Source organism: Acartia tonsa, chromosome 9 (assembly GCF_053477335.1).
Source record: "Acartia tonsa isolate MP-2025a chromosome 9, ASM5347733v1, whole genome shotgun sequence".
Classification (NCBI taxonomy): domain Eukaryota; kingdom Metazoa; phylum Arthropoda; class Copepoda; order Calanoida; family Acartiidae; genus Acartia; species Acartia tonsa.
The window spans coordinates 3,342,663-3,368,302 of record NC_137268.1 but is presented as its reverse complement, the minus strand read 5'-3'; the positions used below and the strand labels follow the sequence as shown (position 1 = coordinate 3,368,302).

General features: G+C 32.3%; 1 protein-coding gene and 1 long non-coding RNA gene across 2 annotated transcripts in view; one reads left to right on the top strand and one right to left on the bottom strand.

The window, feature by feature from the left end:
* Nucleotides 1–238: 238 nt before the first annotated feature.
* On the bottom strand, nucleotides 239–8,068 carry LOC145328023 (uncharacterized). The gene is made up of 6 exons (XR_013882313.1): nucleotides 7,210–8,068; nucleotides 5,945–6,005; nucleotides 3,762–3,839; nucleotides 2,166–2,234; nucleotides 1,057–1,126; nucleotides 239–496 (listed from the first exon to the last, which is right to left on the bottom strand). It is a non-coding gene; the product is annotated as an uncharacterized LOC145328023 (long non-coding RNA).
* A 1,123-nt stretch (nucleotides 8,069–9,191) lies between these two features.
* The window catches only part of LOC145328410 (uncharacterized), a 79,991-nt gene continuing 63,542 nt past the window's right edge, over nucleotides 9,192–25,640 (top strand). Inside the window, exons 1-5 of the mRNA XM_080172050.1 lie at nucleotides 9,192–9,202; nucleotides 9,479–9,706; nucleotides 10,108–10,292; nucleotides 17,386–17,519; nucleotides 23,671–23,748. Of these exons, the coding sequence (XP_080028176.1) occupies nucleotides 9,192–9,202; nucleotides 9,479–9,706; nucleotides 10,108–10,292; nucleotides 17,386–17,519; nucleotides 23,671–23,748 (636 nt within the window). The remainder of the gene's footprint in view (nucleotides 9,203–9,478; nucleotides 9,707–10,107; nucleotides 10,293–17,385; nucleotides 17,520–23,670; nucleotides 23,749–25,640) is intronic.

The window sequence follows — 25,640 nt, the reverse complement described above, 5'->3', positions numbered from 1 at the left end:
GCTACACTGTATAGAACCATATCGGTTCAGCGATTAGCAAGATCCTTAGTTACATACAGACACACACAAAGACATAGATCCTTCTACTTTATTTTTAGGATTAGATGTTTAAAAATTTCTAAGAAGTAGGTACATAAAACTGAAGAAAAAAAGACTGAATTTAAAAATACCCTATGAAAGATGAACCCATCTTGGTTACAAATTAATTCACTAACATGTACAGATAAAAAATAATCCATTAGAAAAAAATACTTTATTTAGTATCTATTTATTAAAATAAAGTTAACATGACAAATTATATAACATGGCCTGAAATGATATTACAAGGATAACAAAAAAATGTGAATTTGTGTATTTAATTTAAATACATAAAATTTCTTTTTATTAGAACTGAAATGATAACAATTTCAATTTTAATGAAGAGGGAGGGAAAAGAACATCTCACTAACTTAATTTTATAAGAAACAGTAAACTTTCCCGTCTTCTTGGTTCCATCCTAAAAAAATACATTAAAGTTTACAAAGAACAGGTTTCGAAGGTTTACTTTGTAAAGGGCCTTTAAAAAAAATTACCTACTTTAATTTGACTGCATAACTTAGGTTATTTCTCTGCTATTTTTGGCAGATTCGCAAAACGCTTAAAAGCACATCTTAAATCTCCCACAAGTGCAGAAAAAAATATGTCGAATCACCCGTTGATTTTGAGTGAGAATAATAACATTAAAAAAATATAGGGACAGGTAGCTTTATTGCTGAATTAAATTTTCAATTATCTAAGTTTAATCCTCTTATTTACAAGCATCTACTTCTTGTTATTCGTGGATTTCTTTTGTATAATTGTTTGAGCTTCATACTAATGGGTGTTGTCATCCTTGTTATTACTATTCCTCATATTTTCATTCATTTATCGTTGCAATATAGGTTAAAATTGAATGTTGAAATAGTTTAAAGTATTAACGAATACGCGTTTTCAACATTACCACTATTATTTTCTTTTTTTTTATCGGATAGGTAATTATCAAGTACTTAAGAAGCATATAAAGATTAAATTTATTACCTGAAAATTACTTTACTTCTCATATTCTTTGTAACTTCAAATGTGCAGGACCAGGTAGATAATTTTGATTCTAAAAAATTATTTATTTCATTATTTTATCTCTTATTTTCGGAGTAGGTAATTTCAAAGTGGACTACTTAATATATTTCAAAGTTTCTCCTCCTGTATTGTCATTCCCCTTAAAAGGGGGAGGGGATTAATGCAACCATCTTGTAATCAATGAGTAAATGGCACTTAAAATTCGAATTTCCATCTGAAATTTTGCATGAGTAATCCTTGGTAGGTCTATTTTCCCTAAATCGAACAAAAAGTTGGAAAAGTACGGCTAACGGCTCAGCCGTTTTTTTGGCTTTCTTCGGTTCAAATTAGTCACGAAACCTATCTCCACAATCACATAATACTCTATGCAGCTCAAAAACGTTATCATACGGTTATAGCCGGTAGCTGTTGTTACTAGAAATTTAAAAAAAAGTTTTTGGTAGGTATCATTTAACATGAATTAAACCAAAAATATGTTTTAAAAAGTTGATTCCTATGTAATTGATGATAAATTTACCCTGAAAATAGACAAAAAATCAGCTAAACGGCTGAGCCGCCAGCAATCACTTTTCCAACTTTTTGTTTGATTTAGGGAAAAAAAGACCTACCAAGGATTACTCATGCAAAATTTGAGATCGAAATTCGAATTTTAAGTGCCATTTACTCATTGATTACGGGATGGTTGCATTAACCCCCCCCCCCTTATCCCTGCTTAAAATGTCTACAATCTAAACCCACAACCGTGGCTTAGCGCAACCGCTCGTGAATGGTTTTAACTGAAGACGTTAAAAATGGTTCTTTACTGCTTCTATATCAGAGTAGGGGGAATGCACTGACCCAAAACGGTCAAAACTCATTACTATGCACAGTTAGAACTTCTCAGAGGTTGTGCAATCAAAGAGTAGGTTGTCTGATGGGTATTACTTAACCTAATACCCAGGTGTTTGGACAGAAAACGAGAGATTTCATGTGATAGTAGGGCAGTATTATCTATCATTGAATGGTGAATATCTATCTAATGAAAAAATAATTAAATCCTCCATTTTTATATTCTACTAACCAAAGCTTACCTAATAATGTAATGAGGATAGTTAGAAAAACTCTTGCTTGGATTTCTTCTCAAGACTGGATTTTTGCAACTAAAAAACATAAGTGTAATGGTTTAAGTTTTTATATTGCATCGTATTTTAGACAGCTTTCTGTGGATATCAAAATGAAAATATTATTATGTCCGCTGGACTGGTTATGAGTAATACAGAAGTCATGTTTTGTTTCGTATTAAAGATAATTTTTTAAGAATTAAAAAAGTGATCAAAAATTATTGTCAGTTTTGATTGCCAGGAAAAACAAAGCAGCTGGAATTAATCTTTTCATTTTAATATATGTAGAAAGCTGTCAATATGGCACCCCTAAATTCGCCCGCCCCCCACGTGGACGTACTTCCTGATTTTTTCCCCAAACATATCTATTCTTGATTTTAACAAATGCTCTATAAATCTTTATGTGGGTAATCTTATCCTTGATTTTTTAACTTTTCTACTTATGGATGTTGTATCCTTGTTTACAATACATTGATAACATAAAGATCATCTAAAATGTGGGTTTCACCACCCCCTCCCCCTAAAAAAATGAAAAAATAACCCAGTTCCATGTTAATTTTACCCAGACGTCATTAAGTTTGGAGGAGGGGAGGGGGTAATAAAGAAATAAATTACTGTTTCTTAGGTTAAAAAAACAATGTTAATAAGGCCAAGAAAATAAAACATAGACATATCTTCCTGATTTTGGTGCCTAGTGAGCAGAGAACCTAACTCCCACCAGCCCCCCTCCCCCCCCCCCCAGTTGGTTTATTATTGAAAGGGAATAATTTTTCTTCAGGAATAGCCCCTGTGTGTTCCTCCCTTACTTATTTTAAATATCAAAATAAAGGACAGGGATTCTTTGCTTAACTAGGTGCTTTGTGAGGAACCGCCTTAAAATCTATAGTTGGTTATACATATGTTCCCTTTTTTATAATCATATTACGAAATGCTGTGTCCCAATCTTCAAGAATAATCATGCAGAAAGTTTTTTTTATCTGTAGCTTAAGATTTCGAAAAGCATTGAATTAAAGGAGTTTTCCATGAAAGAGAAGCCATTATATTTTATAGATTTAAGTCTAAGAATGTTTCTCCTCGTATTCATTCAAATCAGGTGGATAGGAACCGGTTCTCATCCACACGAAAAATCTATGTCTAGCATTATATTATATCCAGCTTTCTACGAATAAAAATGTACAATCATAAGATTAAAACCAGTTTTTTTAGGCCATGCATTCGGCACCTAGGGGCTAAAAAGCCGTTTATAATACAATGCAAGAAATATCTATTCTCTTATTTATTAGAAACCAATATCAACCAGTGAATTAAAACCGGTTCTCATCCACACGAAAAACTATATCTAGCATCGTATTAAATCGAGTTTTTACGAATATAATAAAAATGTACAATCACAAGATTAAGAGATGCCGAAGGCATGAGCTAAATAACTGTTTATAATCTTATAATTGTACATTTCTTCAGAAAACTGTTTATAATACGACGTGAGAAATAAATATTTTTTTTTCTCTACCCCTTCCAATACATTAGAAGCTAGTGGCGCAACAGCTAGTATTATTTATACCTTACCTGTAATCCATCCATATGTAGAAGTTTGAAATATTCAATGGAATAAGCCACGTAGCATGGTAGAGTTTGACTGTTCACCTAAAATTGTAGGTATTATTCCAATATGTTCTAAAACACCAAAATAATTTTAAAAATGAAGCCTTAAATCTATTCAAGTTTTTAAGTATAGTACCTAAAGTTTTTAAAAGCGAAGCTTTTTTATAATAAGGGTTGATCCGTCTGAAACATTAATTTGAATATGCTAGAATTGTCCTACCGATTTCAAACTTTGCATGATTTTCCGATAACAGTTAGGTTATAATCGTTACCAGCAAGTCCGTACATTCAAAACATGCTAATTATTAGCTTTGTATGATATAATAATTATATTCTTCTGATTTTTTAATAATGTTTCCTGGACAAAAAGATACAATATTGGAGCTAAGCATCTGTATTATTGAATATTAAGAAAAAGTATGTCATTGAACAGTATCCTTTATTTTTGAAAAAAAATTAGACTTAATTTTTTGCTTATGAAGTCTTGATACTCTATATGATGAGTTATTGTTCGTTTTTCCTTCCTTCTGATTTTATAGCTTCGCTTTCATGAATGCTGTCATGCTTATTTTTATACAACTACATTATGTAAGGGGGGGGGGGGGTTAAATGCAACCATCTCGTAATCAAAGTATAAATGGCACTTAGAATTCGAATTTCAATCTAAAATTCTGCATGAGTAATCCTTCGTAGGTCTATTTTCCCTGAATCGAACAAAAAGTTTTGGCTATTTTTAGGGCAAATCTGTCATAAATTACGTAGGGTGAGGCGGGGCATTACCGGTAATTTTTTCGGTTTTTTGAAAAAAAAATGGGGTAAATATTAATATTTTTAAATGGGACCAAGACCATTAGAAAGCTTACGGAAAGGACTATCAAGTCCTAATAGGACGTTATCCTAGGACTTTTAGAAGTTTGTCATAATTGGACTCAAAGAAATTACCGATAAATGCCCCACGGTGGGGCATTGTGGGTAACGTCTTTTCAACCTAAAAAAAATCGATGAAAAACGGCCAAACGGCCAGTCAAACATAAATAATCATAATTTGTATAGGTTACAGGGATTATCCACAAAAATTTTCATAAAGATCGGACTATTTCTTCTATGTCAAAAATCATTTTTTTTTAAAGACGAGAAATTTCGATTTTTTTTCCACAAAAATTTTCTTAAAAAATAAAATTTAAATTTTTTTATATAAAAAAACCTGTTCTATTCACTTTTTGGCCTAATTCTTAAAAAGCCAATATTGAATTTTAGATTTTACCAAAGAAAACCTGAAAATTGATCTTAAAAATCGAATTTGAATTTTTTTTCGACGTTACCGAAAAATACCCCGCGCGAACTTTGGTCATTTTTGAAAAAAATATCAACTCTACATTTAAGCTCTCAACGGATTTGGAAAGAGCGGGCAATTCTTAGTTCAAAAGGTTTTTACGGATCAGTTCTAGGTCTTACCAATTTTTGTGTAGGTCGATCTTTATACACCTAGGTGAAAAAATTTTTGGAAAAAAAAAATTTTCGTCCGACTTTGAGACCCAAAAAGTACCCTTAAAATTCATCTCACAAAAATTTCATTTTATACTTTTTTGTAGGCAATTTAATAAGGAACAAATTTGGTTTTATGTTTTTTTCTGTCAGTCGATTAAAACATGGAGATAAATGTCATTTTCTGAAGGTGGGTAAAAAGTTACCGGTAATGCCCCTTACCGGTTAATGCCCCGCTTGACCCTAGGCATCAACTTTTTGAAACATAGTTTTGCTTTAAATCGTGTGATTGATACCTACAAAAAAAAACATTTTTAGATTTCTAGTACCAGCAGCAAATAGTATTATTAGTTTCGTGATGATTTGCATTAGATATTGCCCAAAAAATGGCTAAACGGCTGAGCCGCCAGCTGTTAGCCGTTATTTTTCCATCTTTTTGTTCAATTTAGGGAAAATAGACCTTCCAAGGATTACTCATGATGCAAAATTTCAGATCGAAATGCGAATTCTAAGTGCCATTTATATATTGATTACGAGATGGTTGCATTAAAAAAACCCTTTAGTAGAAAAATCTATAAGCTTTTTTTCGATTTATCTATTATAATTTAGAAATCAAGGCTGTAATATACTTTTTAGAGAACCCCTTAGTATATTGTTCTTACCTGGTTATATTAGTCAAGAACTTCTTGCATTGACCTCTCTCTGGCCTTATTGTATTTCATTCTAAATAAGGATAATAGTTAACATTCACATTGTCGTATTACAAACAGCTATCAGTGAATAGTAAAATGGAAAGTTGCAAGATTAACACCAGTTTTTTTAGTCCCGAGAGCCAGGCTAAAAAATGTTATTTTCATATGATTTATATCTTATTTTATGCGTAGAAAAATTGTCTGTAATAAGATACGATAAATATTTTTTTAGAACTGGAATAATCATTTCTTCCTTTTTAAAAGCAAATATAAAATTCAATTATTGTATGTATATTTTTCTTAACTAGTGCAAAGAAAGTGGGGGGGGGGGGGTTAAAATGTGGTGACTTATGCCACGCCATACCAGCAACTTTATTTAGGGCGCTACTGCCTTAGTTTTAGAGATAATTGTGTAAAATCTTTTGAGTTGTGTCACTAATTACCCCAAGTTTTGGTATCTTTAAAAAAAACGGCTGCGGGACCGCCGCTCCCGCCGTTCGCCGCTATTTCCCACCACCATTAGAAAGACCATGTTATTTTTCAAAAAATTTTTCCCTTATAACCAAAAATAGGTTTTGGAATTCAACTTCCCCCTCCTAAAGTGCCCCTAGAGTCCTCTAAGGACGAAGCCGCTAGTTTTTAATAAAAAAAGTAACAGGATCTATGTATGTTAGTACCGAAAGAGCTTGCTAAACGCTCTCGTGCCCCTAGAGGCATCTAGGGGAGTTGCAGATAGTGAATTAAAGTTGTTGGGATTTATTGTCTGAAGCTTAAGACATTAATAACACTAAAAGATTGAGTTTTGTATTAAGGAAGCCTCAAAATGATTTTAGGCTTTATATTTCCAGATATAAAGTTATTTCTCTCCCCCACCCTTCAGAAACAGAGCCTCTGGATGCTAGGGGCACAACCGGTAGTATTAAAAAACGAATTATGTGCGTGTGCACGAATGGATCTCGCTTACAGCTGAACTGGTATGGTAGGTCATGGGAAAGTTTAAACCGACCCCCCCCCCCTCTCCGGATAAACATTTTTCCTGTGAAGCAAATATATTTTAACAGATAGCTTTAAATAAATAATACACTTTTAAGTAAACAGTACTGAGTATGCTTTAAAATAAAGATCGCGGGCTAATCATATTAAATAATGAGTTCGTAGATTGGAACTGCTTGATTTAAAGAATTAGATAGCTAATTTTAAACCCCTGCTCAATGTTATGGAATATAATAGTTTACCTATTCTGTTAAGCTCTGACGTAAATCCTGCTGCAAACATTTAATGTGGAGATTACTTGCCATTTTAATGAAATCTGAAACATATACGTATTAAAACAAATATTTTCCTTAATAACATGACAAATATAAATAAAGAAAAAGTGTTTGTTGATACACTTAAATAAGCATAAATGGGCGGGTACATGATGGGAATAACAATTAAAACTGATATTTTATTTCATTAAAACAAAATTACGGAACTGAAGTCCAATTGTACTTTCTTGTTGATAATATTAATTAATAATATTTACTGAAAGGTAAAAGTGCGTCCTAATATAATACACATTACACAATGCTAACATGTATTTATACGTTTGTGTGTTAATGTTTTGAGTGTATGCGCTTATGAATATGATGATTATCTAAAAGACACCGGTCTAGAAAACCCCTTTCCCTTTCTCTATTTCTTTTTCTTCTGCACCCTTACCCTTCCTCCCTTCATTATAAAGGACTAGGAGGCACAAAAGATTACAAAAAAATTTTAATTCCTGGAAGCAGCGTTGTGCTGCGGGTGTGTGTGTGTGTGTTTCGATATAAAGTAAACAATTAATTAGAAAGAGAATCTTTTATTTACAGCTATTAAGAATGCGGGAGTGTGGGTGTGATGACATTGCCGAGCACCTTGAATGTTGTGTGTGTGTGTGTGTATGTGTGTGTATAGGCAACTTGGTTGGCGTGTGTGTAAGATCGTGTTAATTGCCATATGTTTTTTGAATAAATTAAAAATAACTGCAATGAAGGCTTTTAGTTAAATGACCCAATACTAAATCTGTAAAATATTTATTCTGTTGTATGTATTTTATTTTTTTTACATAAAGCCGCCTTATTCCTGTGAAAATTATAGACCTCTTTCTTGGGTTTCTAATTTTTTAACTTAGGGGCTTTTTATTACCCCTGATATCTCTAAAACGGCAACTCCTATGTTAAATCTGGCTTCAAATATCGAATCTACGCTAAAAATAAGTGCACTAATATTAAATAATCTATGCTTATAAGGGTAAATACATATTCCAAAATTAAGATGTACGTGGTTCTTTATCATTTGAGGAATAGAAATATATTACCAACAACTAGCAACAGTCAATAGCAAGGACTCTTTAGCAACATACAAAAATTAATTTCATCAAACTTAAATTTCTCAATTTAGCTGTTAGAAGCTTTTGTGTGTTATTTTCATTGATTTGGCTAGTTTTTCACTGAAAGTCCCATTACATCTTTGACTATTTTATAAGATCAAATAGTATGGACCTGACATTGTCATGATTCCAGAAACTTGAAATGTTACTTTACTTGCTATAAGCTGATTTTCTAATATAATATTGGGACAAGGTCCTTGCCTTAATATATAGAAAATTACATATAGATCTAGAACCTCTATTCTTTCTCTTTTTTAAAATTTAAGCTAGAATTCAGTAGGAGAAATAGAGAAATTGTGTTTTTTTTTGTGGTTGTAAAAGTACATTAGAGCCTCCAAATTTCAGTCTATCATTTGTTCATTGCCCAAAAAGGGATCTTGGACAAAGTAGCTTCGGACAAAGTAGCTTCAGACAATGTAGCGTCGGACAAAGTAGCTTCAGACAAAGTAGCTTCGGACAAAGTAGCTTCAGGACAAAGTAGCTTCCGGACAAAGTAGCTTCAGGACAAAGTAGCCTCTTAAGGAAAGTAGCCTCCATTGTTAATAAAGGTCATGGCCGCAGCACTCGGCCCCCTGGCATGCCTAAAAGTGACTATGGCTGCTGCCCTGATCAGGAACTTCCATAACTTGCTTTGCTCTGAAATATATTTGTCAAAGATAAACATGAAAAAAGTTCTATCTGTATGTGCTTCATAAGATGTGCATGATTCCAAAGGAGGAACAGAAAGCTCTTTTCCCTTGCCCTGGATGTGGTAAAAGATGATTAAGTCGTCAACATTTAAATTCTATGAAAGCATTCCTAACTAAAATGAATTATAGGTATACATTCACTAAATATTTGTAGTAGTTGAGAATCATCTTTAGTAGGTCTAAAGAGAAATTTGAGCTAACCTTGCTAAAATTTTTCTAATAGTTTTAACTATTTTAGTAAACAGATTTACACAAAGTTTTCTATTATAATTTATACGATCTGGCTTTAATAATTATAAATTTGTTATTTAACTCAATAATTTTAAATGATTGGATTTATGAGTTTGTTTAGAAAAAAAACTGCTGAAATTATGTATAGAGACTCTAATTTACTTCAATTGTCAGGGCTGTACCAAGAGAGGATGAATATGAGCCCATCAAGACATCAGATCTACCACCAGCAACCCGCAATAATAACATAGCATCACCAGCCACACACCTCAGCACAGAGTTAGGAGTCTCGGGAGTGCCTGATCCCACACCCAGCTCCCGCTCACCCCTCCGGACAGGAGTGTCTACACCCACTGTACCCAGCTCCCGCTCACCCCTCCGGACAAGAGTGTCTGCAGCCAGGCCCAGCCTTAGCCCAAGGCCTTCCACAAGGAATGTTTATAAAAAACCAAAAAAAATCATTAAGGGGGAAAAGTAGATTGTTCTAAAAAAACAATAGTGTATAAAGACGACAAAAAATCATGGAATAAAATTTGGAATTAAATGATTAAATAAGAATAGAAAATGAAATAAATTTAAACAAATATTTTCCCTTTGACATATTATTGTATGATGCTCATTCAGGTTAAACATAAGCATATACGCTCAACATACAGTCATGTGATTCTTAATCAACCAATTATTTGTAGAAATATTAATTCAAATCTAGATTCCTAGTAAAGTTTAGTTTTAATTTTTGGCATAACTATCCTTCTTAAATTTTTTAAAATGATTTTTTGTGTGAACACAAATGTGCCTACTAGGCCCAACCCTACTCCCAGCAGTATGGGAGGACCAGGTACAGACCCAGGAACCCAGCAGACCTCAGCCAACCTGTCACCCAGCACTGCTGCTGCTCCCACACCCAACAAAAGAGGAGGGGCACCCACCACCACCACAAGATCCCCCAAAGAGGAAAAAGTTGAGAAGGAAAATGGGGAAGGGGAGGGTGAGTAAATGCTGAAAATGGAACATTTTCCACCTTGCTCTTAGTATAATGGTTCTGTATTGACTCTGGCAAAAGAGAAAAAAAATGGCTCAAAAGATTTGGAGGGGGGAGGGGGAAGGGGGGCCTAAGGAAAAGATGTGGAATGATAGGAAGTGAAAGTAATATGAGATATATAGCTCTGTATAATAATAGAGGAAACCTGGGTTATATATTTCAGAGGATAGGTTAAATGGCAGGCAAAAGCAAGGCAACACCTTATCTTAAAGGCCTTACAAGTTGGACACCCAGGAATCCCAGGGAATCGCCATTAAAAAAAAAGATAAATCTTTACTTCGGGTACAGGTTTAAACATCAAGACATACACAAAATTTTAAAAAGTAGATTAATTACAGTGTGCCATTATTTCTGAAAGGCAACACCCTACTCTTAACTGCCTGTAATCATATATCTATCCATATATTCTTCCACTAATCTATCCATCTATTAATAGGTATGTCATGTCCATCCATATCTAGACTCAAAATATCCATAAAATGTAATTAGATTTATCCATCTATCTTATAAACCAATAACCTATTTATCCATCCATCTCTCTCTCTCTCTCTCTCTCTCTCTCTCTCGCTCTCTCTCTTTCTCTCTCTCTCCTCTCTATGAATCCATCTATCTAGCAGAACCATACTGTATATAAGTGTGTGCCTAGCTCTTATTACTGGTTACCAAGGTCGTGTAACAGAAACACACCCTTTCCATGTATATTCCTTTACTTGTTTAATTCAAGATAATCACAATTGAATATTTTTTTGGATATAATGTACTACTCTTCTGTTATATAATATCAAATGGAAAGGAATAAAATCCTCTAAAACTTTTGTGCCAGCAATATAGTCTCATTCTTATATTCCCTTTACCTCTCTCTCTCTCTCTCTCTCTCTCCAGTCTCTTTCTTATTTGTATACTCTTACTTTCTACCATTCCAGGAATCTTATTGGCTTTAATTATTCTCTCATTCTCTCTCTTTCTTTTTCTATCTCTATCTCTCTCTCTCTCTTTCTCTCTCTCTCTTAATCTCTGTTCTGTTTATCATCTTAGTTTCAATCATTCTAACTCTCTCTCTATCTTTCTCTCTCATTTTCACCTCTTCTAAATTACTCTCTCCCTCTCTCTCTCTCTCTATCTCTAGGTATTCTATGTTTCTCTGTCCCTAAGGACACACCCTCACTCACACACCCACACTCACGCACCCACACACACACACACACTGCCTACTTACTCTTGTAATATGTGTGTGTGTGTGTGTATGGTTATCTGGTAAAGCACATGTGACTAGAACAATCCAGGGCCTGGCTTAACTCAACCACAATGTAAAAAAATCCTCCAAATGCCAGTCTGCCCCTTCCCCCCCCCCCCATACCCAATTTCTCTACCTCCCTTGGATGCTTAAAAATCTTTACATTCTTGTTTCCTCCTACTGGCTATCTATCTATCAAGCCTACATGCCTTGGAATTAAGCTCTAATTGTCCTAAATTCAGATGTTTTAAGGGGGGGGGGGGGGAAGGGAGTTTGGGAGGGGAATTGGGACATTTTAATGAACATTGTCATGTCATTTAATTAATCTTGTTCAAAATTTATGTAGCTTTCTTTACAATGTTTTGTTTTAGCTAAATTCTACATCAAATTTACATTATTACTGGGTTTTTATAAGTTTCAGCCATAACCATAATTTTAATAACTTTTTCAGAACATTTAATGAAGAAATTTTCATTCTATATTGACAAATATAACTCTTTATAGAGTAGATCCGCAACGATAAATAAAAATCTTTGGTATTATAATTTAAACTAAACATAAGTTTGCAAAAAAAGAAAGAAAAAAATCACTAAACCTTGTTATTCATTATTATTTTATTGGAATATAGACAATGTCAAAATATTTTGTACCACCTTTACAAATGTATCACTATTTTTTTTTCTATAGTATTTATCTATCGATTCATCTATTACAAATCACTATCTATCTATTAATCTATTTGTCCATCTATCTATTTAAAGGAAGAAAATTAATCATCTAAAGGTTGGACCAACTAGCATAAAAACATTTTATCTTTGCATATATTTCTTTTTATACATCTCTTTTTTCATTAGTCTATTTATGTAATAAACTATTTATCTATTTATCCATCTATCTATCAATCCATCTATTTATTGTGTCTTTCTATCTATCTATCTATTTAGAAGAAGAAAACTTAAGTAGAAAGTTGGATAAACTAGTAAAGAAAATTATATCTTTCAATATTCTCTTATTATACATCTCTGTGTCTATCTAATCAACTATCTATCTATCTATCTATCTATTTAGAAGAAGAAAATTCAAGTATAAAGTTGGAACAGCTAGTAAAGAAAATTATGTCTTTCAATATTTTCTTATTATACATATCTGTGTCTATCTAATCAACTATCTATCTAACTATCTATCTATCTATCTATCAATTTAGAAGAAGAAAATTTAAGTAGAGAGTTGGATAAACTACTGAAGAAAATTCTATCTTTCAATATTCTCTTATTATACATCTCTGTGTTTATCTAATCAACTATCTATCTATCAATCTATCTATCTATCTATCTATCTATCTATCTATCTATCTATCTATCTATTGTATCTATCTATATATTGTATCTATCTATCTATCTATTGTATCTATATATCTATATATCTATCTATATATTTATCTATCTATCTATCTATCTATCTATCTATTGTATCTTTCTATTTATTTAGAAGAAGAAAATTTAAGTAGAAAGTTGGAACAGCTAGTAAAGAAAATTCTGTCTTTCAATATTTTCTTATTATACATATCTGTGTTTATCTAATCAACTATCTATCTATCTATTTATCTATCTCTATCTGTTTAGAAGAAGAAAATTTAAGTAGAAAGTTGGAACAACTAGTAAAGAAAATTGTGTCGCTGTCTCAAAAGAATAATTGGGAGTCTACTAATGAACCTTTAAAGGTTATTTTCAATTCTTTTCACTTTTATTTCGAGCAAAGATACTCTTTAATTATCCTTTTATAAAAGTAACAAGTTGTCTGTCTGTGTGTACTGAGAAGGTTAAAAACTGTTTTGAGGGAGGGTATGCGCGACCAACCTCCTAAGATAAATCGCCCCCAAGCAAAAATACCTCACCCACAATTCTTTACCTGTTCTTTTTAAAACTAAAATCGACATGCCTCTCCATTCTCAAGTGCCCCTAGAGGCGTCTAGGTGGCGTTGCCGCTAGTTAAAATATAAGGAATTAGATTTGACAAGGATAACAACATTAGTAGAGCAATATCAGTCATATTTGTGAAAATAGCCCAAAAAACCAATCTGCTATTAATGGACTACAGACTTTCTGTCATTGACAATCAGAGCTACCCGTTACAGACGGACAGACGCACAATAAATGCAGAAAAAATGAATTTCAAATTGTTGGCTTGTACTGTCAATTTGTAATGAAATTAATTATCTTGCAACTGCGCTGCACAACCTTTGAATCTAATTATCCTTTCCACTCTCCAACCAGAGAGGGAGGGGACATTGGGTTGTTTATTACGCCAGTCCCCAAAGTTTTACAACAATGTTTTTTAATCTTTTGCTTTTCAACTTTGTGGACTTTTATTGAAATTTGATTGGCTGACGTTCATTTAGTTAAGTGTCCAAACGTTTCAACCAGTAATTGTAATCTACTGAATGGGTAATTTTGTGTATCCTCATTAGGAATGAACTACAATTTATCAGCCATTGTCTTATCCCTTTACATCCCTTCTTTCCAACTCTGCCATTTTCTCAGCTCTATATAGTCTAAATTTTTGCAAATTAAATTCTGCATTGCAAACTTTTTCTTGCTTACCAGGATTGTAGGGGTAGGACAATGGAAGACTAATTGATGTTCCCCCAAATGTTTGTGTGTTAAATTCTTATTTTGGAAGACTGCACATATATATTGAGGGGTAAAGTGGTTGTAGATTATTTTAATTGTCATCTGTACTTCCTTGCTGTTTTTAACTTTCTTTACATTATTTTAACATAATGCTTTTTTTTGTGTTTTTAAAAATTCATTTCTCGTATTCATTCGAATCCGGTGGATAGGAACCGGTTCTCATCCATACAAAAAAAACCTATGTCTAGCATCGTATTATATCCAGCTTTCTACGAATATAAAAATGTACAATCTTAAGATTAAAACCATTTTTTTAGCCCGTGTCTTCGGAACCTCGGGGCTAAAAACTGGTTTTAATCTTATAATTGTACATTCTATATCCGCGGAAAGCCGTTTATAATACGATGCGATTATATTTCAAGGAAGACAACATTAATATTTAGAATTTTCAGTATTTCTCCGAATCTGATCTAATTCATTTGAATTCAAATCGATTCTGAGTAATACTGAAAGAATATTTACCGCTGAATCACCCAATTAACCTTTTTTACTGGGCCTCAGGGCCGACAAAACTGGATATAACCTTTATTTTACCATCTGTGCGGAAAACTGTTTATGAATAACTAATACAGACTAGGTGAGTTAGTTACAAATTGGTTACTTTTTGGAATAAACATTTTTAAAAGCGAAGCTTTTCTATAATCATCAATTGTAAATGTTCGTTTGTCCTACAGTTTCAGATCTTCGCTTTTATGGATGTTGTCATCCTTTTTTTTTACAGGTATTGGAGTTATCAAAAAATGTGAAAACCATGGAGACAATGAAGAAATTAAATTGGAGGGATAAGACAACTGGAAACACTCCTCTCTTCTATGCGGTTCAGGATAATAAGGTCATTTTATATTATTTTCTCGTATTCATTCGAATCCGGTGGATAGGAACCGGTTCTCATCCATACGAAAAAACTATGTCTAGCATCGTATTATATCCAGCTTTCTACGAATATAAAAATGTACATTCTATATCCGCTGAAAGCCTTTTATAATACGATGAAAGAAATAACTATTAGTTTATTTTTACATTAACATGTTTCTATATCTATCTATCTATCTTATTATCATCTTGTCTATCTATTCATTTGTATATATCATTTTACCAATGTATTTGCAATTATCAATCTATCGATTTATCTAAAGAAATATCTATTCATTAATCTATACATCAATCCATTCATCAACAATTTCTGACAATCTATCCATTACTTACTATGACAATCTATCCACCAATTTATCCATAACTCTATCCATAAATCTATCCATAAATCTATCCATAAATCTATCCATAAATCTATCCATAAATCTATCCATAAATCTATCCATCAATCTATTTATAAATACATCCATATATCTCTTCATAAATATAATCATAATCTATCCATAAATCTATCCAAAAATCCATCTATAAATCTATCCTTAAATCCATCTATAAATCTATCCATAAATCTATCCATAAATCTATCTATAAATCTATCCATCAATTTATCAATCAATTTATACAACATTTTAACCCTTATATTATACTACTATCTATTCATCAATTTATCCATCAATATATCCACCAACTATGTATATGTTAATCAATCTAACCATATATCTATTAATTAATTTGTTCATATATCTATCCATCAATTTATCCATCAATATATTCAACTATGTATATATTAATCAATCTATCCATATATTTATTAATCAATTTGTTCATATGTATATTATCAATCAATCTATCCATTAATCTATGAATCAATCTATCCTTTAATTTATACAACAATATATCTATATATCAATCAATTTATCCATTAATCTATCCATCAATCTATTCATCAATCTATCCATAAATCTATCCATAAATCTATCCATAAATCTATCCATAAATCTATCCATAAATCTATCCATAAATCTATCCATAAATCTATCCATAAATCTATCCATAAATCTATCCATAAATCTATCCATAAATCTATCCATAAATCTATCCATAAATCTATCCATAAATCTATCCATCAATCTATCTATCAATCTATCCATAAATCTATCCATCAATCTATTTATTAATATATATCCATATATCTCTTCACAAATATAATCATAATCTATCCATAAATCCATCTATAAATCCATCTATAAATCTATCCATAAATCTATCCATAAATCTTTCTATAAATCTATCAATCCATATATCCATCTATCTATACATCAATCTATACAACAATCTACCCATCAATTTATACGACAATCTATTCATCAAAATATCCATCAATCTATCCATTAATCTATCCATCAATCTATCCATGAATCTATCCATGAATCCATCCATGAATCTATCCATCAATCAAAAAAATCCATCAAAATATCAATCAATCCATCCATATATCTATTAATATGACCATCAATCTACTTTTACTATTAAAATAAATACCATAATAATAAAACCCATGTCCTACCATATTGTGGTTTATTCAAATATATAATACAAAATGTTTTGTTTCTGTAAAATATAATTTATTTTAAAAAAATTGTAATACAGTTAATACTTAATATTTGTCTGCTTTTAATTAATTTAACAAGTTAATAAGCTCATAGGGGCATTGTTGGTTAATTTGTTTGGGGGGGGGGGGGAGAGTATTAAATATCCAGTTAGAACATGGACTAAAGAATACTTTTTGGGATCTTTTGGGACAGATAAATATTATCTTAAAAACTAAATGTACATTAAGATCCCTGTAATGGAACGGCTTTTAGAACTTGGTTGTAACATCAATGCAAGAAACTCTGAAAATTTGACTGCTTTACATTATGGTAACTAATATTTTACTTTCCTAAGAAAGCTTCCATTAAAAGCAATAATAATTCTTGCTTTTGCCTAACAGTTTATAGAAAAAACTGTTTTTATGTTCATATATTGCGCTATTCTTCCCATCAATTACAGGCAAGCAACCCTTGCTTAACTTTCGTATAATTCATTTGTGTTTTGGTTCATTTCATAGCAAAGTCTTTAATTTTGACTAGGCTCTTCTTCACCTTAAGATAAAAGATGTACTTAGCCTTGATTTAGAGTTTCTAATCCTAGATAGGACAATGGTAAATTAATAAATCTGTCTCTAACTAATCTTTTTTAGCATGTATATATGGAAGAGAAGATACCATTTCTTGGTTAATAAGCAAGAAAGCAGATCCTAACTTGACTGGTGGACCCTTGAATCAGAACTGTCTCCACCTGGCGGCAGCAAGACATACTAGCCAAGCCTCCCAGGTATGAATCAGAACTGTCTCTACCTGGTGGCAGCCAGGCATACTAGCCAAGCCTCCCAGGTATAAATCAGAACTGTCTCCACCTGGCGGCAGCCAGGCAGGTATGAATCAGGACTGTCTCCCCCTGGCGGCAGCAAGACATACTAGTCAAGCCTCTCAGGTATGAATCAGAACTGCCTCTACCTGGCGGCAGCCAGACATACTAGCCAAGCCTCTCATGTATGAATCAGAACTGTCTCTACTTGCCGGTTAGAACCGCTATGAAGTCTATTTTTTGGAAATATAAGAACGATTACTCTGTTACGTATAGTTAGGGAGCTACGTGGTAAAATGTTCCAACTGACTTAAAACTTGACTTTATAGCGGTTCTAACGGTATGTATAACATTTTTCTACTATTAACACAAGCTGCGCAATTTGAAATTGAAATATATAAATGCAGTTCATTTTGCACACCCTATTCTGTAATATTTAGTAATAAATAACTAAAGTAAAGTTTTACATCAGTTGGGACATTTAAACGTGTAGCTCCTTACCTATGCGTAGCACAAAAAACTTCATAGCGGTTCTAACGGTATGCCTACCTTTTTTTCTGACAATAACTCAAGCCGCGCAATCTAAATTTTGAAAATCTACACATTTTTATCCCTTACCCTTTATAATACCTATTTATATTAGTGACAACTTGTATAACCTTGCATAATAAAAAAAAAATGTGTGGAGATTAATTTTTTCTATGGTGTAGTATGATTTTTAATATAGATATGATTTTTGGTGTTTAGTGTTTTGTCACACACAACCATATTTATCCTTGTCAAACTATAAAGACTTTTCCAATATTTTGTTATAGGTTTTCAGAACTTTGTTTCAACATACTCACAAAGATTTAATTTTGAAACATGATCTTACAGGTAAATATTTGTTTTAACATTCTTTCTATGAATCTATCTATCTATCTATCTATGTATCTATCTATATATCTATCTATCTATCTAACTATCTATCTATGCCAGGTAACTACCCGCTGTTCTGTGGCATAGCTGCTGGAAATGTAAATGTTATCTATCTATCTATCTATCTATCTATCTCTGCCAGGTAACTACCCACTGTTCTGTGGTATAGCTGCTGGAAATATAAATATTATCTATCTATCTATCTATCTATCTATCTATGCCAGGTAACTACCCACTGTTCTGTGGCATAGCTGCTGGAAATGTAAATGTTGTCTATCTATCTATCTATCTATCTATCTCTGCCAGGTAACTACCCACTGTTCTGTGGTATAGCTGCTGGAAATATAAATATTATCTATCTATCTATCTATCTATCTATCTATCTAACTATCTATCTATCTATCTATCTATCTATCTAACTATCTATCTATCTATCTATCTATCTATGCCAGGTAACTACCCACTGTTCTGTGGCATAGCTGCTGGAAATGTAAATGTTGTCTATCTATCTATCTATCTATCTCTGCCAGGTAACTACCCACTGTTCTGTGGCATAGCTGCTGGAAATGTAAATATTATCTATCTATCTATCTATCTATCTCTGCCAGGTAACTACCAACTGTTCTGTGGCATAGCTGCTGGAAATGTAAATATTATCTATCTATCTATCTATCTATCTCTGCCAGGTAACTACCAACTGTTCTGTGGCATAGCTGCTGGAAATGTAAATATTATCTATCTATCTATCTAATTATCTATCTATGCCAGGTAACTACCCGCTGTTCTGTGGTATAGCTGCGGGAAATGTAAATGTTGTCAGAGAAATTCTAACTTTGGATGGAGAAAGACAGGTAATAACAATGGTTATAGAATATACGCGAATGTTATGACAAGAGCGGGGGATCGTAATTTTAGCCTGCTACAAGTTTCACTTTATTAGAATGTTTAGATCCACTAGCATGCTGTAATTCTAACCAATATAGTATAAATACTATATTGTAAGAATTTCCTTAGTGAAAAGAATATTTTCAGGTGTCATATCTGTGCCCCAAATAATTCAAAATCTTACTTCTTTTTACAAAAATGTCAACTTTTTGTAAACAAAAAGATTTGATTCATATTTTGATTCAGTAATGTTTTTTTCCCTACATGTCAAATATTTCTCATTTAACAAGGACAACAATGTTAAAAAATAGAGTAATAGTTATTTCTCGCATCGTATTATAAACGGCTTTCCGCGGATATAGAATGTACAATTATAAGATTAAAACTAGTTTTTTAGCCCCGAGGTGCCGAAGGCACCGGCCAAAAAAACTGGTTTTAATCTTTTGATTGTACATTTTTATATTCGTAGAAAGCTGGATATAACACGATGCTAGACATAGTTGTTTTCGTATGGATAAGAACCGGTTCCTATCCACCGGATTCGAATGAATACGAGAAATATTCTTCTTCAAATTTTTCTCTTAGCTTACCATATTTTTTTATCCAATCGAATGGATTTTTTATTACTTGGATCTTACACCAGATTTTCATATTCTCCAATTAAGTGAAACTTGCAGCGGGCAAAAATAAAGATTCCCCCCTTCCACTCCTTTTATCCCATCCTCTATTCTCCTACTGGATGAACGAACTAAACAATAAACGAGGTCAATGTTGGCAAGCTAAATTGACGACAATTTTGCACCTGTCATAATATCTACGTATATTCTACATCCATTTATATCCTTTATTTTACAGTATTAAAAACATATCTATATTATAGATGTATATACAGAAAACTACCTCCTCCCCTTTTCCAATGACAATATTTGTCTGCTAACAAAAAGTTTTCTGCTGCTTTGCTGTGTTAATATTCCCGACACTATTGGTTGATTTTCAAAGACCCAACTGTTATTTAAGCCCCCCCCCCCTTCAGTGTTTTACTGTAATGTATGAAACATCTTTGTAGCCAAACGATTCTACAAGTATATTTTGTTGTTTGCCCATTTGATTGTAATATTTTACTTCCTTAGCTAACCTCTTCTACCAACCTTGCAGCAGGGACGTCCAAGCTTTTAAATTTGAGGAGGTGTGTAAGAGGTTTCAAAAGTTTGATGGTGGTTATCTAATACACTTTAATTTTTTTAGGAAGGTAAAATAAATGTTTTTAAAGTTTGAGGGGGGTAAACAAAAAAACACCCATTTATCCTCACCCTTAGATGTATATGCCTTGAAGATGAAGATATTTTTAAAACTAGCTTCTATTATGTTATATATAAAATTTCGTAGGCAAGGTTATGACATAAATTTACTTTATCTTTGAATCTCTAAGAGTAGCTACAAAATTCAAGAAAAAGGAAATAATGTTTTTTTTCTAAGAAAATATTTCTTCATTCAAAAGTAATATGATTTACAATTTTTGTTTACATTTGGGTTGGACAATATGAGATAAAAAAAAATGAGAATTTACAAATAAATATGAAACAAGGATAACAAAATCAAAGTGGTAATGATTCTATAATTAACGGATAGCTCTTATCGCTGTCCAATTTTGGCATGTTAGAAATATCCTATCGATTTCAAACTGAATATAATGATTACTGAAACAGTAAGTTACGATTTAGACAGAATGGCTACTCTATAGTCGTTACCAGGAAGTTTGTACGTCCATGATTAAATGCTGATTTTTGTAATCATCTATTTATAATATGTTTTACAAATAAGTAAACTTCTTCTTTTAATAGATTCATGTTTATATTATAGAGCTGATATTAGTATAATATGTAATATTTTATAATATAATTTTAATATATTTTTGGAAGAAGATTTTCTATAATTAGGGTCCCTCAGTCTACAGACAGATAGATCTGATTACTGATTTAGACCTTGTTAGAAACCAACTACGGAATAAAAAATTTTGATCAACTGCAGTTCACGGTAAAATATTCCTGGTAACGAATATTTCCAAAAATCTATGAATTTAAAAGGCTGCAAGCTGCCAAACGGCTGAACGTACAGATCATGCCCGCACACTGTTTTAAGCGGCATAAAAAGGCCTACAAATAATCTGGAATAGCCATAAATCAAAAATAAATAATTATCTTGCAGTGCAGAGAAATGCGCTAAAAAAGACCTATTTTACGCGTTTTTCTTCAGTAAAGCTTTCCCTGTGCATCATTGGATCTTGGCTATTTTAGAATATTTGTAGGCCTTCTTATGCCGCTTAAAATGGTGTGCGGGTATGATCTGTACGTTCAGCCGTTTGGCAGCTAGCAGGCTTAAAAATTAATAGATTAATAGAAATATTCGTTACCAGGAATATTTTACCGTGAACTGCAGTTGATCCAAACATTTAAATCAATTAATTTACACAGATCTTAATCTAGGATTAAAAGAATTTTTCTCATATCTTTCTCTAATATGAATAGATTTAGTTTCTCTTTAAATGTAAAATTGGACAAAAGTTATGTTCAGAATATCAAAAGAGTTTCTTTCAAAAATTAGAAAAAGCAAAACAACTTGTTCTTTCATTTTCAAATTCGTGTCATTCTACTAATAAAGGTTAGATATCACATTGAAGGGCTAGTGAGTCCCAGCCATATAGGAGAATGTAAAGTGTAAAATAGGGTTGGGCCGGATACTTTTTTGGCCGGATACCGGATATTGAAAATAGCCTGATATCCGGCAAATTACCGGATGTCCGGAATTATAAATCATACGGATATCCGGTATCCGGCAGGATTTGAAAATGACCGGATATCCGGCCCAACCCTACTGTAAAATAAGCTCTACCTCCATCAATTTTGTAAAACAATTTTTTTTTTTTTAATATAAGAGCTAATGACATTATTTTTTATCAATCTTTCAAGCATAATTTAACTTATAGGTCACATGATATTTTCCTACTGTTCCTTTTATGTGCCAGGAAAAGCAAAATTTTTATATAGGGCTGGGACTCAAGCTATAGTGCCCTGGGAAGGTAACTATTCAATATTGTTTTCTTACTGTCATTATTTGATCATGAATTGGATTGATTTTTTTATAACTTTGGGACCAAAACTCTATAGTTTGTATGGAAAAATGTGAAGTGATTTATTTTTTAGGGACCCTTCGAACAATCAAACACGACATTGCCCTAAAATTACAAACAGGAAGACTGAATGACAGACTTACACAAACATTTATGGAGTAGCATCGCTACAGATGTACAGACAAACAAATTAGCTATTCTCATGATAAAAAGTTATCTATATTTGTATGAACACCACAAAAAGATTTTGTCTGGAATATCAAATGAAAATGTAAATACTTTTTTATGGATGAAAAATTGGTAGAATTTTAAACAGAGCTAAATGCGCAAAGATTAGAATTAAAATATTATTTGAATTTCTAAAACTACAAAGTAGCTCCGCTACTAATAATACTTTTACGCAGGAATAATATAATTTATGATAATATAGAATTAACTTATGAAATGGAAAATTCTAATACAAAATAAGAGAGTCAAAGCTACTCATAAATGTTTAGTTTCATGTTGTTCTTTCCCCGTGAAATTTGTGAAACAAAATTTGAAATGGTAAACCAAGATAGGGAGAGGACATTTAGCTAATACAACACCATGGTAACCCGCGATTGTGGCTCAACACGTAGCGCATCCGCTCGACGCCGGGGAGGTGATAGGTTCGAATCTCGGGCCGACACCACGTCATAACTAGAGACGTTTAAAAAATGGTTCCTACTGCTGCTATGTCAGGTGCGGGACATAAATAGTAAGAGTAGGGGGAATGCATTGGCCCTTAAACAGGCGTAACTCACTACCATGCACAGTTAGGACTTCTCAGACAAAGGTCATGCAATCAAAGGGTTGGTTGTCTGATGGATGTTACTTAACCTATTATCCTTGGGTGTATCCCATCCCATTACATGTGGATGATGCTCTGGATTCTCTAGATGTTCACTTAATTAGAAGGAGAATCCCGCCCTATCAAGGTAATGGTAAACTAAACAGGTACCTAAAGTCTTATAAACACGATCTCTTATTTGTTGGCTTAAAATTTTGGAGATATTTAATAACTCTTGATTAGATTGTACAAACTGTTTCACCACTTGAGTGTCTAAACTTTTTTATTCTTTAGAAAGGATAATTTTGTTTGTCCTAATGGGGTGTGCATATTAATCTTGATACTTTTTGATGCAATCATCCTTGTTATGTTTTCAGGTTCGGTTGATACATGAAATCTCTGGGGATACAGCCCTTCATCTTACTACAAGATTAAACCAACAAGAGTTATGCAAAGTAAGAATAGACTTGCTAGATATAGAGTTTCATTATTGATAAATTATGGAAATTTATTGCGGCATTCAAATGCGCTAAAAGATAAGTTAAAATGTCTAATTAAACCAGCAAGTTTTATGCAAAGTAAAAATAAGCAGTTTTTGTATTTATAGTTACATTAATGATTGATTGTAGAAAAAGGATAGCAGCATTCTAAATTTTATTATTGATTGATTATAGAAATTTATTGCAACATTAAAACACTTTTGCGCTAAAACAGCTATATCTATTAGACATCTAAGTAAACCAGCAAGTGTTTTGCAAAGTTTTTTATTATTACATTATTATTGATTTTTAAATTTCTGAAAAACAACAAGATAAGGTTATGCAAGTAAAAATGGACTTGCTATATATAATAGACTTGATTATAGAAACTTATTGCGACATTCAAAAACTTTTGCGCTAAAAGATAAGTTAAAATGTCTAATTAAATCAACAAGTTTTTTGCAAAGTAAAAATAAGCAGTTTTTGTATTTATAGTTACATTAATGATTGATTGTAGAAAAAGAATAGCAGCATTCTAAATTTCATTATTGATTGATTATATAAATTAATTGCGGCATTTACAACACTTTTACGCTAAAATAACTGAATTCATTAGACATCTAAGTAAACCAGCAAGTGTTTTACAAAGTTTGATTTATTATTACATTATTGATTGATTGTAGGAAAGAGAAAGTGGCTTTTTAAATTTCTGCTTTTAAAAAACAAATAGATAAGGTTATGCAATAAAGAATAGGCTTGCTAGATATAGAGTTAAATTATTAATTGATTATAAAAATGTATCGCGGCATTCAAAAGCTTCAGCAATAAAAATGTCTAATTAAAAGGGTAATGGAAATTAAAAATAAACGTTTTGATATAGAGGTAGATTATTGATTGGGCGTTATCCTCTTAGAAATTTTTTTTTTCAATTTTTTTCAATTTTATACCTTCCCCCCCCCCCCCCCCCCCACTACCGACGAACAACTATTTTAGGTTAGGTTAGGTTTTAGGCTAGGGAGCCGAGCACTGCGGCTAGGCAGGAAAGGGGGCCGAGCGCTGCGGCTAGGCAGGCAAGGGGGTCGAGCGCTGCGGCTAGGCAGGCTAGGGAGCCGAGCGCTGCGGCCAGAGTTCATAGTTCGCTGTCGGGGAGGGGGGGGGGGGGGGTACTAAAATTTTCAATATTGAAAAAAAATTTCTAAGAGGATAATACCATTGATTGATTGTGGAAAAGGTAAAACGGCATTAACTTTTCTGCCTTTGAACATTGACAAAATATAAAAAATTAAAGTTATGTAAATCTAATAGAATTATGAGACAAGAAGAATATTGTATAGTAAAACAATTTGTCACAATTAATAAAGAACTTTTAGATAGTTTAAAAAAAGTATTTATCATCGTTTATTCAGTATTAACTAAAACTATTTTATGAGATTTTTTTGTAATTTAAATATTTTTTAAACATTACAAAAAATATTGCACGTTACTTTATTATTATTATTTTTACTTTATATGAGAAAATTAAGACTACAATATTATCAAAAAAGATACCAAATAATTGTTTCTTAAAATTGGTATATCATATGTTAACTACCTGAGTATAAACTGTATTCCTTTAGTTTACAGAAGATACTTCTAAAAAATTAAATAGATTGTGCGTGGTATGTACTTTAAGATCTCGTCAACATTAAGAACAGTTAATGCCTAATATTCGGATACAGGGTTTTGATTTTATTAGAGGGTATTATTGCTTCAACACCTTAAAATATATGAACCGACGAAATAAATAAAAATGCATCATATTCGTGACAATTAATTTCAAAATAAAAATTGCACTTATAAAAAAGGAAAGGGAATATACTCGTATTTTA